This window comes from Abramis brama (genome assembly GCF_963993115.1).
Source record: "Abramis brama genome assembly, chromosome: 8".
In the NCBI taxonomy this organism is placed as follows: domain Eukaryota; kingdom Metazoa; phylum Chordata; class Actinopteri; order Cypriniformes; family Leuciscidae; genus Abramis; species Abramis brama.
The window spans coordinates 23,432,839-23,451,660 of NC_139970.1; the positions used below are offsets into that span (position 1 = coordinate 23,432,839).

Sequence of the window (18,822 nt, forward strand, 5' to 3'; positions counted from 1 at the left end):
CCCACATTACACGTGAACGAGTTGTTTTCAACCAGACATTATCTTTCCTCTCACAGAATAACCAGCTGGACATCAACCAGTCTGGTTTTAAGAACGGCCATTCAACCGAGACTGCATTGCTGTCGGTCACTGAAGCCCTGTGGTTTGCAACAGCTGATTCCAGATCATCAGTTCTCATTCTCCTGCATCTATCTGCTACCTTTGACAGAAGGTACCTTTATCAGATCCTTCTGTCCACCCTCTCATTACTGGACATCACAGGATCTCCACTTCACTGGTTTAAATCCTATCTCACATGTTGGTCTTTCAGGGTTGCCTGGAGAGGGGAGGTATCCAAAGCACATCAACTGATCACTGGGGTTCCTCAGGGTTCAGTTCTTGGGCCCCTCCTCTTCTTCATATACATCACTGGCACCAGTCATTCAGGCACATGGTTTCTCCTACCATTGCTATGCTGATGACATACAGTTCTACCTTTCATTTCAACCAGATGATCCCACAGTAGCTGCACGCATGTCTGAAGACATCTCGGGATGGATGAGAGAACATCACCTGCAGCTCAACCTGGCAAAGACTGAGCTTCTCATCTTCCCTGCCAATTTGTCTCTACAGCAAGATTTCATCATCCAGCTAGGTACATCATCAATTACCCCATCAGGGTCGGCCAGAAATGTTGGGGTAATCTTTGAGGACCAACTGACCTTCAAAGACCACATTGCAAAGACAGCAAGGTCATGCAGGTTTGCACTACACAACATTAGGAAGATCAGGCCTTTCCCAACTGAGTAGCTGCAACACAACTTCTCGTCCAGGCCCTGGTCATTGCTAAGCTTAATTACTGCAATGCTCTTCTGGCCGGACTTACATCATGTGCAATCAAACATCTACAAATGATTCAGAACGCTGCAGTACGTCTTGTCTTCAAAGAGCCCAAAAGGGCCCACGTCACACCTCTCTTTATCTCTCTGCACTGGCTACCACTTGCTACTCGCATCAAGTTCAAGGCATTGATGCTTGCTTACAGATCTACCACAGGCTCAGCTCCTTCACTCACTCTTACAAGTCTACATCCCTACCAGAAGCCTACGATCGATAAATGAGTGACGGCTCATGGTACCGTCACAGAGAGGCACAAAATCACTCTCCAAAACATTTTCGTTCACTGTTGCTGTTTTTCTGGTGGAATGATCTCCCTGCCTTCATCCGGAATGCAGAATCCCTGACAACATTCAAAAGACAGCTGAAAACTTATCTCTTCTGTGAGCACTTAACCTCATCATAAAAAAATTAATAAAAATGCTTTCACTTTTCTTTAATCCCTCCCTATTCTAGCTTATACTATTCTAAGCAATGTCTACTTTTACACTTTATTTGCCTCTTCACGATGAATTGCTGCTGTATTCTCTAATTTGTAAGTCGCTTTGGACAAAAGTGTCTGCAAAATGAATAAATATAAATGTAAATATGGTCTTGTCTGTTTCTGCAAGGATAAGATACATTATTATTGTCTATCACAACAGCGATTCAAAGGTGTGTGTGGTGCTACTAACCTGTTTGGACTAGTCTCTCTTCCTTCTCTCTGATTGTTGTTTCTTTTCTGCATCTGCCCTCATTTACCATCTGTCAATAAACTGTTTACATTTTATACCTCTCGCCATTGAGTCTGTTTCCGTGACATATATATTAGTGCTGTCAATCGATTAAAAAAAATTAACTAATCACACCTTTTTTTTCCTGTAATTAATCATGTTTAACAAAACCCAACATTAAAGTAACACAACGGTGATCGGACAGAGAATGAATGTGAGGGACCAACTTATATATCAAACACAAATTAGGATGATTAATAGAACACAGCTGACACAAATGAACTAATAATGAGGAGCGGGAAAACTGAACAAAGGAACACATGATGAACATGGAAACAAACTAAAAGTCCATGATAATGAAACTAACTGAACATAATGTGACAGGTAGCCAAAGGATGATGGGAAATATTTTGATAATATTTTTAACGCGTTAAACTGACAAAATAAATCGTGTGCGTTAACGCGTTAAAATTTGACAGCACTAATTTATATATTTCTATCATATTTGTTGGTTGACTTGCTAAAAACGTCCACTCAAAACCTCTGTTGACTGTATATTAAGATTTTTTTTAAGCAGCTCCAGTAGATAGAACAGATAGATATTTTCCTTGTCCTAGGCTATAATTACCACAACACGTTTAAAGCAACATCCAAGAATAAGACAGACAATTAGGCACTTCAGTGCCTGTCAAAATGTATAATGATCATATAACTGTATTCACATCCATTGTGACCTTGGCCCTTGTCAACAGATGATCTTCATTTTAAACTTCAAAAAAACGTGTTGAAAAGAGAATGGCTGATCTGCGCAATTAAGACATTATTCTTCATTTCTATTGCTCTGATTTTCACTTGTTTTCAGTTTCCAACTTTACAGTATTTGCGGATATTGAGTAACCATCATTCTGGAGGTGTTGATGAATAAAAAAATAAAAAAATGGTTTTCTCTCTTCCATGTCTTGACCATATTTAAAGTTTAAAGAATGTTTAATGTTCACAGGCAATGTAATAGCTAATGTGCACTACAGTATTTCAATTCTCCTGATGAAATGTGGAATCGATTTTTCAAAGACTTTGCACTCAGTTGGTAATTTTATTATAGGGCTTTGTCCAGCCTGTGGTGAAATGTAGAACAGACGTCTCTAACTTTCAGCTCACTCTCAAAATGTAATGTCTTTAACAGTTAACAAAGAACTCTCCTCATGATGAAGGCATATTAACCATGAAACACTAGCTGTGGAGACCATGAGACCCATGTGAAAATGGTGTATCATTTCAGTAGTGAGACACACTTCCATGCTGATGTAAATGGGAATTAGTTATCACAGGCCTCCAGGGTATAATCACAGCACATTGTTTCAGAGTGGCTTACCCAAAGCTCCTTTTTGTTTGTCAGGAGAATGACATCAGAGCACTGCGGAGGACAGTGTGACGGAAGAGTCATCTGCACTCAACTACTGCAATCAAAGGAGAACGTGCTAGAGCCCGACCGATAAAGGATTTTTAAGGCCGATACCGATACAAATATTTGGTGATTTAAAAATCCGATATTCCGATATATCGGCCGATATATATATATTTTTTAAAATCCAGAAACGTGTAACAAAACATGAACAGATTTTCCCTAACATTAGTTATTCGTAGTTATTTAAGAGTCCTCAGCCTTACTAAAATAATATAATGCAGTTTAAAAAAAAATTTTTTTTTTTTTAAATTAACTTTATTGTCACAACAGAACAGAATATATTAAAGTTCTGATAAATATAATGTATATTAAAAATACAAACTTAAGATATGAAACTAAAAGTCCTTTGAACAAAAAAAAATCAACTATTATTATTAATATTGACAGTAATAATTTAAAAAAAATCAATGATGATGATATTATTATTATCATCATCATTTGTATTATTATTAAACAAGACAAAGGTCACTCCTAATTCTATCCATCTATTCCATCAAGCTACAACAAACCATTTTCATCATTTGCTGCCTGCCTTCTAAAATCTACTACTTAGTGATGCACTAAATACATTATGTGAGGTAATTAACACATGGTTACCGAGCCGATCGTTCCCTGGGATGTGTTTTCATTAAAATCGAATGTAAAGAGTTTTATCTCTAAAAACAGATTAACGTTATCTTATAACGCTAGTATATGGGGCACAGAGTAAGTAAAAGTAAATCGCTAGTTAATACCACTAGCAAGGCTCAAAATAGCCTCACACTAACACGGTAGCATAATGAGGGTCCCTACATGCAAACCGAAGCATTGAGAACTTTGTAAGTGTACAGACAGTTTAATAAGAAGATACTTTATAAAGACAGTACATTACGCGTTTACAGGCATCATCTAGGAAAACAGTCTCGACTAGTCGAGCCACAAACGCCGTGCTACGTTAGATTTCACAAACGTAATTCCTATCGACCAGCTCACTTAGCACGGCGTTCGTGACTCGATTAGTCGAGACTGTTTTCCAAGATGACGAATGGCTGTAAACGCGTAATGTACTGTCTTTATAAAGTATCTTCTTATTAAACTGTCTGTACACTTACAAAGTTCTCAATGCTTCGGTTTGCATGTAGGGACCCTCATTATGCTACCGTGTTAGTGTGAGGCTATTTTGAGCCTTGCTAGTGGTATTAACTAGCGATTTACTTTTACTCTGTGCCCCATATACTAGCGTTATAAGATCATCTGTTTTTAGAGATAGCTAAAACTCTTTACATTCGATTTTCATGAAAACGCATCCCAGGGAACGATCGACTCGGTAATAATGTGTTAATTACCCCTACAGTAACGCACACTTGGATTTCACACACGTGTAAAAGAAAAGCTAACTTTTATGCACAGGCTAGCTGCTATGTTTGATACTTTTTCTCTATGTCTAAATGTTCACTCCTCGCGTGCCTAACTTACGTTTTACAATACAGGGACTGGAACTACAGATATGCTAGTTATAAATACAGTAATCATTACTTTATTTAGGCAGAATAAGCTCGTTGTGATTTCCAAGCTCATTGATGTTAGCAGTCTTCCTTGTAGAGTGCGCTCTGGTGGACAAACTATGCAGCGCCAACACTCATAACATGGTTGCAGGGTGTTTCGTCTGCTTTTATTTTATTTGTTAAATATTCATTTATCGGCCGTTATAAATGCTGATACCGATAGTTTGGAAAATGCCTAATATCGGCCGATAATATCGGCCCGCCGATATATCGGTCGGGCTCTAGAACATGCCACACAAGCAGAGATCATTTATGTTGCGTGTTTTGCTTTCGAACACAGACATGTTCTGAAGGACATTATTATACAGGTGATTAAAGGAATAGTTCACTTTAAAATGAAAATTCTGTCATAATTTACTCACCCTCAAGTTGTTTCAAACCTGTATGAATTTCTTTCTAGTGCTGAACACAAAAGAAGATATTTTGAAGAATGTCGGTAACCAGACAGTTGATGGACCCAATTGACTTCCATAGTAGGAAAAAAGTTCCTGGAGATGCTCTTGGCTCTTTGCTCTACAATGTAGATGGTTAAGGGTTATACTTAAAAACTATTTGTTCCCCTGTGGTCTGTGGAAACTTTTAACTCTTGCACACGTCTACAGAAAGAACAAAAGGCCAACATCAGTCAACAATATAGATAGGTATTTCAAGAAAAAAAAACTCATTAAAAGAAACACTAAACAGATATTTCAGATTATATAATGATGAACACAAGAATGGGTATTATATGATCTATATGATCTTACATAATTAAAAATATGATTGATTAGATGATAGCCTACAACATAAACAAGAGAAATATAGCCTATTATTTTCCCTTTTCTATCACATCAAGTTGTAGTTCCAAAAATTATTTTTGTCTTATTATTGTTTTTCTTTTTAAGTCTTGCTGAAAAGCCAAATGGCAGGTTACATTGTGACAATTTACCCAATAAATAGTGTGACAATGTTCTGCACCATAGGGCCATATACGTTTACATGGCCTATGGGGGAAATAAGACTTTGCAGAAGTAAAATATTAAGTTTGTAAAATAAGAAAGCTGAAGAATGTTGAACCGTCCTTGAGCGGAATTGTTACTTTTTCCAACGCTTCCCATTTGGAGCCAATCACAATAAACCAAAAGCAAAGCTGAGAAATAGTTCTAAGTTGTGTAGGCTATATAGCCTAGCCCTAGCCTACTGCCGTTTTACCATTTTTTTAACAAACTTGATATACGCTTCCACTATATTTATTTATATATGCAACCGGGGCGGATTCAGGTGGTCATTCTAGGCTGCTCTTTGCGTGAGGCCCCCTTTAATCATTATTAATTCTTTACTGAAAAAATGTATTTAGTGCCATACATGGTCCACACGCAAATAGTAAGGTGAACTGGCATACACACGCACACATTGAGACCAATACTACAGTGTTTCCTCTACATTCCTTGAAGTGGTGGACCACCAGAGTAAGAAAATTACCACCACACCACATAGGTAAAAATGAGAAATTGAACATTACAAACAACACACAAATAGAAACAAGTACAAGACCCGTTGCTTAGAAGCAGCCCTTTAATTTTGATCAAGAAACACCGGCACTACAACCAAAACTAACATCAACAGAGATGTAAGTGGAAAGAATACCAGATATTACCCTCTGCCACCACAACCACAAAACACACTTACTAAGGAAATATGTAACTATAAACAGCAATGCAACAGAATTCCCTGCATTCAGTTCAACTACAAGATGGTAACCGCTTTTAGCTTTATAAACCAACAGGTAGGCTACAGCATATGCATCAGCGCAGAACACCCTGTTTTACTGAGGCAAAATCACAACATCATTACCGAGGTGCAATACACTAAACTGTGTATAAAACAAAGCCATAATAAAAACAGCAGCACAGCAGCAGTGTACAATAAAACTGTTATTATACCTATGGAAGTCAGTGGGGACCAGCAACGGTTTGGTTATCCACATTCTTCAAAATATATTTTGTGTTCAGCACAAGAAAGAAACAATACAGGTTTGGAACAACATTAGAATAAGTAAATAATAACAGACTTTTCATTTTTAAGAGAACTATCCCTTTAAAGGAAAACTCGGTCAATTTTAACATTGAGCTCATTTTTTTTGTAAATTTGGAGTGCTGTCAATACAGAGAACAACGACAAAAATCGGTGTTGCCTACACCGTGTTATCCTCTTTTTAAAATTTGCACCCTGTTGACTTCAATGGGGCAAGTTTTAAAACTGCTTTTAGCCTCTTAACATCCTTGATGTGTCATTACAAGTGCACAGCCATGTTAGATGATTCCTCAGAGTGAACACGGGTGAATCTGACTGCAGTAGATGTGAAAGATATGAATAAAAATTATGTTATTTCAGCCAGCGCACATACCTGTATAATACATCCTGTTTTCGGTCGAAGTCCATGCTTATTGCTCGTGAGCATCCCTATGCCCTACTCCCTTCGAAGGGCAGAGCCCTTGAAGTGGGACTTTGGAGTGAGCAGGGCACTCGTGTGCCATTATGTAGCCGTTTGGAACGCACTTAATGAAGGGAGCAACGGAAGACAACGTAAATTCCTCTTTATTTTCACCTGGGATGTTCCCTTGACAACGCAGCACGGTGTCCATAAGCTGAATAGCTGTTCTTACGACAGAAATTTCTTATTAATGCTGTTAACATAACGGTTGCAAATAAATATACTTTTTTTTTTTTTTTTTTTAATAAATATGCGTTATATATCTGTGTGTGAGTGTCTCAACTTTAAAACTTTGGACCCTGCATTGCCTAACATTTCTTATGAAACTTTTCTTTATGAAAATTTAAACATAACATGACAAAATTTGACGTGACGTTGTACAGTATATTGAGACGCCAGAACTGAACTGATTGAATGCACTGTAGCAACATTTTGCCGCTATGCCGTCTAGCAATAGCAGTGATGTAAATGAAAATGACTGACTTTACATTGACCCAAATGTAAATTCCATCCAATCACCTGTTTTTTTTATTTTATTATATATATATATATATATATATATATATATATATATATATATATATATATATATATATATATATATATATGTTTCTTATGCAACGATATATATATATACTATAAATTCGTAATATCCCTGCTTCCTGTCTTGGGTATTAGACAATCTTTAATCGACCTATCTGTAATTGTTTGGCCAAGGCGCGCCCCCGATTGGCGGAATTACGTACAGCCACAGGATTGAGTTGAGCGCGGCCCTGTCTGCTCACACTCCTGTGCTTTGCTTTCGCTACCTTCATTGGCAGGATAAGCAGCACACACTGCAAGCTACTGTGATGGGCTGCTTTTGAAAATACACTTCAATCTTAAATAGTGGCGATTAAACTTAGCAGATCCACAAGGACCCACCGAACCTTGAATTTAACAGTATTTACAGAATGGCGAGGAAAGGTTTGTGTTTTAACTGATCTACTTTTGTCAATGTTGTGGATATAGTTTAGCTTGCTAACAACATAGCCAACTAGCCGACAAGAATCTGACTAGCTCAAACAAAAGACTTGATTCCTTTTGTCCAAGTAAGACAATATTGCCTCTTTTAGACACTAGGTTTTCAGTTAATGATATTTAGCTAATTTCGAATTAAACAATCGCTGACCACACATTGATTTTAATTAGATTTGGTGTTTGCATCAAGGCTAACCAGTTTATTTTCCCCACATTGACCAAGCCCAGAAAACAATCTGACATTTTAAAAACAGAAGCCCAAAACAGAGAAGAAAAAAAAACTATTATTCGTGTTCTAAACATTTTAATTTTATTGGCCTCAGTTAAATTGGTTGTCAGCTCAATTTTAGGAGCAGTCAATCCGGATTTGAACTCGCTCAGCTGAAGTTAAATTGTATGTTATTCAAAAACCACATATCTGTGGATGTTGGATATATTTTGTATTAAATGTGATTATTTCAGTAATTATCAGTATAAATAATATGATGATGTACTGATCTTATTTTACTTAGTGCCTGATAAATGCTTATGAGTGGATTAAAATTTATTGTATGAAAGATATGTATTTATTTATATTTACAGGTTGGGATGAGGAGCCTTTGGATCATGCTGTAATGTCACAGTAAAGCTTAAGCTTGTTTCTGCAGTGTTTACCTGATACATGTGTACAATGGCATCAAGAAATGAATTTCAAGATATTTACTAAGGCTTAGGTGAGTTGGAGGGTGTTGTGCAAGTCATTATTTAAACTTGAATTTGGTTCTGTAAAGTCAAAATAGATTGGTCAAGAGTGAAATATAGGTGGATTTGTCCGTTGGTTTACCAAAATGCAACTAATGTGCCCTTGACTACCTTGTCAACAAGGGCAAGTTCAGACCTGCCTATCAGGCCTGTGCCAACAAGCCATTTAGTCACTACATTGGACTTAACTGATTCTGATGTTTCTCATCAAGCACAGCTATATTTAGAGAGATGGTTTCTCGTAAGAATTTTCATGGATTTAAAACACATTTTGTGGTTATGTTCTGTCACACTACAGACTGGATTGTGATATTGCACGCTTCCGGTGTTATAGGTTTTCATAAAGCTCATTCTTTCATTTCCTTCCTCCACTTTTGATAGATTTTGTGCCCTGAGTTGGGGTTTGCAATGACTCTCATTTGACCACAAAATGGCTTGCTGATGGCAAAGTCAAAGATTTGTTATTTTCAGGTCAGGAGGAGAGGCAGAAATTGCTGCCGTTTATTTTTCTTATATGATGTCTTTGCTCTCTGTTTCCATAAAGGTCAAGTGGTGAAAGCTTTGGGACCGTCAGCGCTTCTTGTAGTGGGGAGTGAGCTGGCGATGTCAGGGGTCCCAACCCCTCCTCCTCCAGGGGAGATGTCCAGTGGTCCTGTGGCAGAGAGCTGGTGCTATACCCAGGTGAGATGGACTCACTGCTCAAGCGATCATGTACAGACTATGCTGAAGAATTTTGGAAGCCATTTATATAGCTGCTTGATTGTGTATATCCAGGTGTATGTGGTTTGTTTGTGTGTATGTAACTATGTGTTTGTTCAAGCACAAGTAGACGGGAAAGAGGAATCGATTCTGTGTTCGAGCGCTGTCTGAAACACGCCTCTCTCTGCGTTCGCGCTTTTCTGGTGTGTGTGTGTGCGGCTGTGCGCACAGATAACAGTGCACGAGTCCTGATTTTCGACTCTTTTTCCTTGTTGAAAATCGTTTGAATGTGTTCTCAAAAGCACTGTCCTCCAAGTTTTCTGCTGCGCATCATTTATTTTTACCACGCACGCAGTTATGTGCACCCCTGTTCATATTATCACATAATGTAGACTATTATTGCACAGAAGTAATATAGGCTATATATATATATAATTTTTTGGTTTTTGTAAATTGTAATTGTTATCGCCCAGCTCTTTATATAAAATTGGACATGTAGTATATTCATGCAGTATATTCACGCAGGGCAATATACACTATATAGCATATCTCAACTACTTGATTGCTTGTATCTTTTCAAAATATGAACTATATTATCGTCCGTCTCTGATCTGCTAAATGCGACTATAACACCATGTCCTAACCAGACGTGGCACTGCAACACCCGGTAAAAGGTGTCTTTTCCATGTTAATCAGATTTTTTTCAACTGTCAACTCAATGTAATCAAACAAGTCTATTCAATGGCAAAGATTGTCTCAGTATTTTTAGTAATGTTAAAATGGTGTGTCCGTTTCATTGCGAGTGCAGTGCGCTTGCAAAGAGAGCCAACCCCCACGTTATTCTGATTGGCTGTGATTTTTTTTTTTTGATTTTTTTTTTATTATTATTATTTTTTTTGTGTGTGTGTGTTTTGCCTCTGGTGGTTGTCGCGTCTCGTGTGGACAGACAAAATCCTTGTCGCTGGAAACTTATTGCATGGCTTCTGGTTAGGGCATATGGTGTCATTTTCTGTAAAGCTGCTTTGAAACAATGTGTATTGTGAAAAGCGCTATACAAATAAATTTGTCCAGAAATTTGACCATTTCTTTCTTTTTTTTATTTTAATGACTCTAAAATGACAAGTGTTGCTTGAGCAAATGCATATGTTTTGATCTCTTGCTTGTTACGCCGCTGTGCACAGTTTGATCTAATGAAGGGTAATCAGTGCATTAAAGTAGATAGAATGACACTTTATTGTGCAAGTGATAATGAAACTCAAGCAGTCATCATAATGTGGTCATGCTGGTTTATCAGATACGGTAAAATGATACCATTGGAAATTTGTCTCAGTAAGACTTAACCGCAGGCTAATGCAATTCAAAGTTGAATAGGAGCTATGTAGTTGCTTAGGAAGTGAATCAGATGTTGGTAAAAACATTTGAAGCTACAGGAAGTGCATGTGTTCTAATAGCATTCGATGTGTTGTTGACTAGGAATGACTGCACATTGGTATGTGTGTTGACAGTTATCCATTTTCACTGATGGTAATCTTTGGTGATCTTGTAGGTCAAGGTAGTGAAATTTTCCTACATGTGGACCATAAACAACTTCAGCTTCTGTCGAGAAGAGATGGGTGAAGTTTTAAAGAGCTCTACGTTCTCATCAGGGCCTAATGATAAGATGAAATGGTGAGGAGCCCAATTAATGTGTTTGTGTGTTATAATACTTTCATGCTCATAAAATCAAGCTCATAATCTCAATCCCTCTGCATCTTTGTCTATCTTCAGGTGCCTGCGGGTCAATCCGAAGGGACTCGATGATGAAAGTAAAGATTATCTATCGCTATATTTGCTATTAGTTAGTTGTCCAAAAAGTGAAGTCAGAGCCAAGTTCAAATTTTCTTTACTGAACGCTAAACGGGAGGAGACAAAAGCTATGGGTAAGAACTTTGTCAAAAAAAAAAAGAAGCTTCAATTAGAGATTTATTTTGATTTTTATTGGAGTCCTGTTGTTTTAAATGCAACATAGATTTGTAATTCGGTATCAGCTGATTGCTTTTGGTGCTCTTGAACAAAACGTTTCTAACTTAACTCTTACTTGTTTTCCAAATGCAGAAAGCCAAAGAGCCTATCGGTTTGTCCAAGGCAAAGACTGGGGCTTCAAAAAATTTATTAGGAGAGATTTTCTGCTCGATGAAGCAAATGGGCTGCTACCAGATGATAAACTCACATTATTTTGTGAGGCAAGTATGCATTTACTTCATAATCTGTTCAGTACTTCTGATTCAGACCTCCATGCATGAAAGTATTGGTTTGGGTCAGCCGCACCTGATTAATCTTTTTAAAATTGTATTAATGTATTTATTTAGTGATGTAAATCTAAAGCATAGATGAAAATGTTTCGCATGAATCTTGGATATCTAAAATTTGCACAAAACAATCTATCATTGCAATGCTGTCAGCTTTTTTCAATAATATAAATGAAATCATCAATTCAAGAAAAATCAATTCATTTGAATTCAAGGATTAAATGTCTTGAACTTGACACTTGCTTTTTGAACTAGATTTGAAACATTCTCCTTTTATCAACTTAGATATATTTATATACAATTTGTCTTTGACCTATTTGCTTGACATTGTTTTTTTTTTTCATATGTAGTTTATTTCTTTTAGTTGCTCTGTTGTGGTCATTTGGGTAATTTACAAAACATGGAAATGTGGAACTTGCAAAATATTAGGCTTTTCTCCTGCAAGTAGATTGCAGATTGAATTTCCTGCACGCTCTGATCCGTTTGTATGAATATGCTAGTAGCAGTCTGACAGATCACCCATCTCTTCAGAACGTAGCAGGATAGAGACATCACCTAGAGCGGCAAATGAAATGGGTTGTCAAATGAATTTACTGTAACACAATTATAAGTCTTGCTTGAAAAATAGCCGACATGCCTGTTGAGATCTGCTGCAGGGTTTAATATTTGCAGGGAAATTGGCAATATCACAAGGCAAAGTTGAAACTAAATGCAAATTGAAGATAATATGTTTTCCCTCATTAATTGGACAGTTTTTGTAGATGGTTATTGCCAGAAAAACTATTAAAAAACTGCAGGAAGCTTTCATCAGCTGTGTTTCTGATAACTGCAGGTTTGCATGAAAGTGTTTTTTTTTTTTTTTCTTGCATTCACCTTTATTTTTATCAACACTCTGAAATATTTTTTGAAGCAGGCTAGGTTGCTAGTTCTCTAAATGAGTTTGTCAACATTGTATACAGAGAAAGTATCAATAGGAGCACTTAGTCAATTAGTACTTCGTTAATAGGAGCTGCATTTTCCCTGCCCAATCTCCATTGCTGTTGCAATCACATAATTAAAGAAATGGTTTGCTCTAAACAATTCCTTGGAGCAGTGTATCACTTGGATGACGTAGCTTTGATATGTTTGCAGTCAAATTCACCATAACACGCTACCTTGGGTGCTCTATTGCTTTTACAGGGTTCTGAGAAGTAAATGAATACTGCCAAGTAACATGCATAAAAATATGTATAAATATGTTATAATAAAATATAAGAGGACAGTGTGAAGTCATTTCAGTACATCACATTTCATTACCAGACCAAGTGGTAATTGACCAATTTAATTTGACTAGTAATGTAATATGTGTTAATTAGGTAAGCGTTGTCCAGGACTCCGTGAACATCTCCGGACAGTCCAACATGAACATGTTGAAGGTTCCGGAGTGCCAGCTGTCTGATGACCTGGGTAACCTGTGGGAATGCTCACGCTTCACGGACTGCACTCTATATGTGGGGGGGCAGGAGTTCAAAGCCCACAAATCCATCCTGGCAGGTGAGTCTAATCCAGACCCCCAGCCCTGCTGACGATATCACCTCCATGTTCTCCTCTCATCCCAGCGACGCTAGCTCAGCAGCACCCACCCTTCTGAGGGGTTGTGTATGTGTGTCGGGAGACAGTTTGTGTGACCTTGACAGGATTTTTATTTTTTTTCTGAGGTTGTAATTCTTCAATATGACAGTTTTAGATTCATCATTGAAAATCCAGAGTGTGATCCACTATTAATGTCCTCAAAGGACGACTGGGTTCATGAATGTGACTTCTGCCTTTTGGTTTCTTTTTGCCTGTGTAGATTCACAGGTCGGGAATAATTTAATAAAAAACTGGACACTTGTGTCATTTGTTTTTGACTGTGAGCATGGAGAGATGCTCATATAATGTGACTGACAGATTTATTGCTTTTTTGACAGCGAGATCACCGGTCTTTAATGCCATGTTTGAACATGAAATGGAGGAGAGTAAAAAGGTATGCATTTGATGCACTTCTTATATTGCAATAGCAATATAGTTTCATATACTTTTGCTGTAATACAGCGTACGTGTTCATAAGCTGCTTTGTTTTCTTCCAGAATCGAGTGGACATCAGCGATGTTGAACCAGAGGTTTTTAAAGAAATGATGGGCTTCATATACACAGGAAAAGCACCAAATTTAGAGAAAATGGCTGATAGTTTATTAGCCGCAGCTGATAAAGTAAGTGGGTGTTTTATGAAAACTTGAGATAATGTTAAATGCATATATTTTAGTTTTAAGCATCTCCTAAAGTAATAAGAGAAATGTTTGCCATCAGGGCATACACTACCATTCAAAAGTATGGAGTCAGTTAGAATGTTTTTTTTATTTTTTTAAAAAAATGTAATGAATAATTTTATCCAGCAAGTATGCATTAATTTGAATTTAAAAAGTGACTGAATGCATTTATATATATATATATATATATATATATATATATATATATATATATATATATATATATATATATATATATATATATATATATATATATATATATATATATATATATAAAAAAAGATTTTCAAATAAATGCTGTTCTGGAAAAAATTGTTTCACGGTTTACCCAAATATTTAGCAGCACAAATGTTTTCAACATTGCTAATAATAAGAAATGTTACTTGTGCATCAATTCTGCTTGTTAGAATTCTGCAGGATCATGTGACTGGAGACTGGGGTAATGAAGCTGCAAATTCAGCTTTACCGTCACAAGGATAAATTACATTTTAAAACATTCAAATGGAAAACAGTTATTTAAATTGTAATATTTCACAATGTTACTGTTTTTAGTGTATTTTTTTTATTGCGCTCATAAGAGACTTTATTAAAAAAAAAGTTAAAATCTTACTGCAACCAAACTTTTGAACTGTAGTGTGTGTATATATGTATATATGTGTGTATCTGTTTTTAATGTGTATGTGTTTTTAAAGCCAAAGTGGTTATTATGTGGGTTACCTTTTTTGTGCGCCTGGCAGAAGATAAAAAAAGATCAGGAAATGAACAGTTTGTGTAAAAGAATAGTTCAACTAGAAGTGAAACTGTCATGTACTCACCCTTGTTGTTTCAAACCCATATGACTTTCTTCTGTGGGAAGAAATTTTGTTCTGATCACTAAATCCAAGTGATTTACTGAAGAAGATCAGACTCAAAAGAACAATTTAAGCATCACTACTACTAGATCATGAATGCATCATGGTGAGTTTGGGGCGAACGTTGAGATTTACAGTGAATAAAGAATTTGTTCTGTCTCAATCTAGTCACATGGACTCTTTCGGTGAAACTTTTGTGGAAGCTTGAAAGCTTCAGAATATTGACCAGTACATAATATTTTGTGTTTCATAGATGGAAGAAAGTTATACAGGTTTGGAACAACATGAGGGTGAATAAATGATGCCAGAATAGTCATTTTCTGGGTGAGCTAATGCTTAAAATGGCATCAAAAACCTTTGAGTTTTGTTCTGTGTAAGTCATGTGTGTCATTCTCTCAGTACGCTCTGGAGCGCTTAAAGGTCATGTGTGAGGAAGCCCTTTGCAACAGCCTCTCGGTTGAAAACGTGGCAGACACCCTCATCCTGGCCGACTTGCACAGCGCCGAGCAGCTCAAAGCACAGGCCATAGATTTTATCAACAGGCAAGCGCCGCCAAAGAAACTCTGCTTGATAAATTCCTGCTGCCATGGCTGTTTACCAGCCTGAGAATGAGAGTGTTTTTCTTCTATCTTATCCATAGGTGCAGTGTCCTCCGACAGCTGGGCTGTAAAGATGGGAAAAACTGGAATAGCAAGTATGTAATTAGCTGATATGTGTGACACAAGATTAATACCAAGCTCTTATCTGCACTCTTAGATGCATTAGAATTCATTGTTTTAGTTTCTGGGCAGCCCGTATATCTCCTGATACCGGTTATTAATAGACTCTTGACTGTCTGAAACATCAAGGAAGGGAACATTTCTGCATTATAAACATATCACAAAGTCTCTATTATAGATCCCCGGCGCCCTGCTGATCGTACTCTCCAGAATGGCAATAACGCCTGCATTAGTGCATGCTCATTCGGAGGAAAACGGCCTTTTGTATAAATAGAGTGTTGCTTGAATCTCCCGTATGCACCATTGAATTGAGCCTTTCGATTTTTAATGTCTTGTGCTAATACTGAAATGTCTTCACCCTCTCCTGACAGTCATGCCACGGACATAATGGAGACCGCAGGCTGGAAGTCAATGATCCAGTCTCATCCTCACTTAGTGGCGGAGGCTTTCCGTGCGCTTGCGTCGGCACAGTGCCCCCACTTCGGCTTGCCCAGGAAGCGCCTAAAACAGTCGTGACGACATTTCTGCTGCTCTCTTGGGCCTGTCCTGGGGCAAAGGCCTTAACACTGCAGAGTTTCGACTCAATCTCATTGTCATCTGACCCGACAGCACGTGACTGGGACAGGCTGGCTTCTAAACGACAGCGAAAGCTGTCCGCACCCTTCTCGAGCGATGGGACCGGCATCTGAGCTTTATTTTGCAAATCTGTCACTTCAAACAGCCTTAAACTATCTGCCATGACTCTTGTGTGGAGTATTTGAATTCTCTCAGTTCTACTCTGTGCCTGCCTTGTCCCATGAGACCAGGCCTCTTCCCTGTTGCACTAGTTCCCAAAGTCTCGCTGTTTTGATATGGAGCTCTCTAGGAATGTGTCAGGAGTTTGATCCACATGAAATAGTATATATTCCTAATGTTTAGTTGTGCGACTAGACATTAAATAAACGTTAACACGATGAGTGCAAGGTCATTTCTTTACACTTTTTGAAAAGATAGCTATGCCCCATATTGATGGCACGATTTCTATGTAAAGACACAGTTTAACCACGTGGGAAGGAGAGAATACTAGTACAATTCCATATTGTCGGAAAATGATATGCATTTCAGATATTTGTATTGATATGTGTACCAAAATGAATTGTTTGTGTCCTGCCCCTTAACCTGTGAAAACATTGTGTCACCTAGTCACAATTTTACAAACGACTACATTTTTAGACTCAATAGTGTTGCTTCCATTGAATTGGTCTACCAAACACAGACAAGTAGTGTGAAGTTGTCGCCCATAATCGCATTTGTGTAACCTGATTGAACTAGTCAAGACAATCCATCTGAACACGCTGTCCTCTGTGATCAGGAAATATTTGGATGCTGAGCATCAGAGTGTGACAGATGTACTGTATGTCATATGGATGGATTGATGAATGTGTGAGTGGGAAATACAGATAGATTGATTGGCATCGATCTATCACGGTTTTGTTTTGAGCTGTGGTGTTAGTCAAACTGACAGTGATTTGGAGCAGTCTGTACATTGTGTCATGCTACACTGACTTGTTCTGTTAAAGGACATGTTTTGTGAAGATTCTGGAATTTGTTCCATCTTTAAAAAAAATATATATTGTCTGAGAGATTGCCTGCATTAACTCATTAAAAAAAGTTTTTCAGCATTCAGTGGTGTTTTATGTATGATTTATATGAATTTATGCTCACCGAGGCTGCATTTATTAGATTTATTAATTTATTAACATTTATTAGACATAAAAAAATATATTGTGAAATATTACACTTCCTATTTTTACATTTCTGTGATGGCAAAGCAGCAGGCATTACTCCAGTCTTCAGTGTCACATGATCCTTCAGAAATATGCTGATTTGGTGCTCAAAAACATTTCTAATCAATTTTGAAAGCAGGTTGTGCTGCTTAATAAATGAATGAATATATATAGAGAGAGAGAGATATGTATGTATATATATATAAAAATGACATGACAGTTTAATGCATCCTTGCTGAACAAAAGTATTAATTTATTTTTCTTTTTATTAAATCTTACTGAGCCCAAACTTTTGAACAATATATTAATAATACATCAAATATGATATTTATAAGTAATTTCTAGATTGGCAGTAGCAGTTTCCTAACAATTGGCGGTCTGATTTTTTTTTTTTTTTTTTTTCTCTTGGTTTGGATTATGTATTATAGGTGCTTAATTCAGTCCTTATACGGGGAATTCGATTTTCTTCAAAAAGGACAGTGTATTATTTCATGATCTCATCCTGAGTAACTTGTTAGAGTTAAGTTTCGCAGGAAGTGAAATGCCATCTGCAAAATGACTAATGTTTTGACATTTTGGTTTGGTTATTTGCGAATAACATTTCAAAGGCGGTGATGGAATGGTCAAAAAGAGCAATAAAGACAACCAGACATCCAGCTGAATTTCAGATTGCATTTTGCTAAACATAATAGTCATTTTGCGATTGATTAAACATTGCAGTGTTATGCTATAACTGCAGCACAAGTTGTGGTGCCATGGCCATTGTAATCTTTGCAGAAGTCTCAACGTATTGTTCTCGCATCCTCCATGATGGGGAAATCAGGGCTAATTAAAGCGAACAGCATGCAGTCCGTGATCTGGGCTATCAAACGCACATCTTTTTCCCGTGCCAACATGCCGCTTCATGCCGACCGTTTTCCCGCGTCTCCTAGGGAACTGTGATAACATATCACTATTAGAAACCCTCTCCTGTCTATCTGGAAGACAATTTTTAAGTGCACCACTGAGCTAATGAGACGTTGCGGATTCATACAGTTCTTTTTTCCATCATAGTACAATTCAGTTTTGTCTTCTGTTCTTTTCTTCAGTGTGAATCGAGTGGTAGGAGGCCGTCTGTGTTCAAAGCCAAAAACATGACTATCCATTCTGAAAGAAACAAAAGGTTAAGACTTGTGGAAGATTCCATCGTTTGCATGTGCATATAAACTAATCTAACACAAGTCTATACATCAGAAAGCGTTTTATTGAATATGATCATGTATTAGAGCTTGAAGAAACGAAGCACATATCACAGGATGTAACGTTTTTATCCAGAGGTAATGTGATTTTGCACGATTTTTCACTGATTGAAGAACCAGTGTCTTATGTGGTCTTAATGA

General features: G+C 37.3%; 1 protein-coding gene across 2 annotated transcripts; it reads left to right on the top strand.

Annotated features, from left to right (window-relative positions):
- The first annotated feature begins 7,869 nt into the window (after positions 1–7,869).
- Positions 7,870–17,338, top strand: spopla (speckle type BTB/POZ protein like a). 2 transcript variants are annotated; one of them, XM_084121609.1, is made up of 12 exons: positions 7,870–8,037; positions 8,674–8,804; positions 9,377–9,513; positions 11,078–11,199; positions 11,299–11,450; positions 11,626–11,753; positions 13,175–13,352; positions 13,769–13,824; positions 13,928–14,050; positions 15,358–15,500; positions 15,599–15,652; positions 16,049–17,338. In XM_084121609.1, the coding sequence occupies exons 3-12, from the start codon at positions 9,436–9,438 to the stop codon at positions 16,191–16,193; spliced, it is 1,179 nt and encodes a 392-aa protein (XP_083977735.1). In that variant the 5' UTR covers positions 7,870–8,037; positions 8,674–8,804; positions 9,377–9,435; the 3' UTR covers positions 16,194–17,338. The 2 variants fall into 2 exon arrangements, with proteins under 2 accessions (XP_083977735.1, XP_083977734.1); XM_084121608.1 differs by lacking the exon at positions 8,674–8,804 and having other exon boundaries at positions 7,879–8,037.
- The last annotated feature ends 1,484 nt before the right edge of the window (positions 17,339–18,822 follow it).

Bases quoted from the DNA above. Each gene is read 5' to 3' on its own strand.
- spopla (XM_084121608.1), top strand. The intron at 11,451-11,625 runs GTAAGAACTTTG...TTCCAAATGCAG, and splicing joins GGAGGAGACAAAAGCTATGG to AAAGCCAAAGAGCCTATCGG. The intron at 13,353-13,768 runs GTGAGTCTAATC...CTTTTTTGACAG, and splicing joins CCACAAATCCATCCTGGCAG to CGAGATCACCGGTCTTTAAT.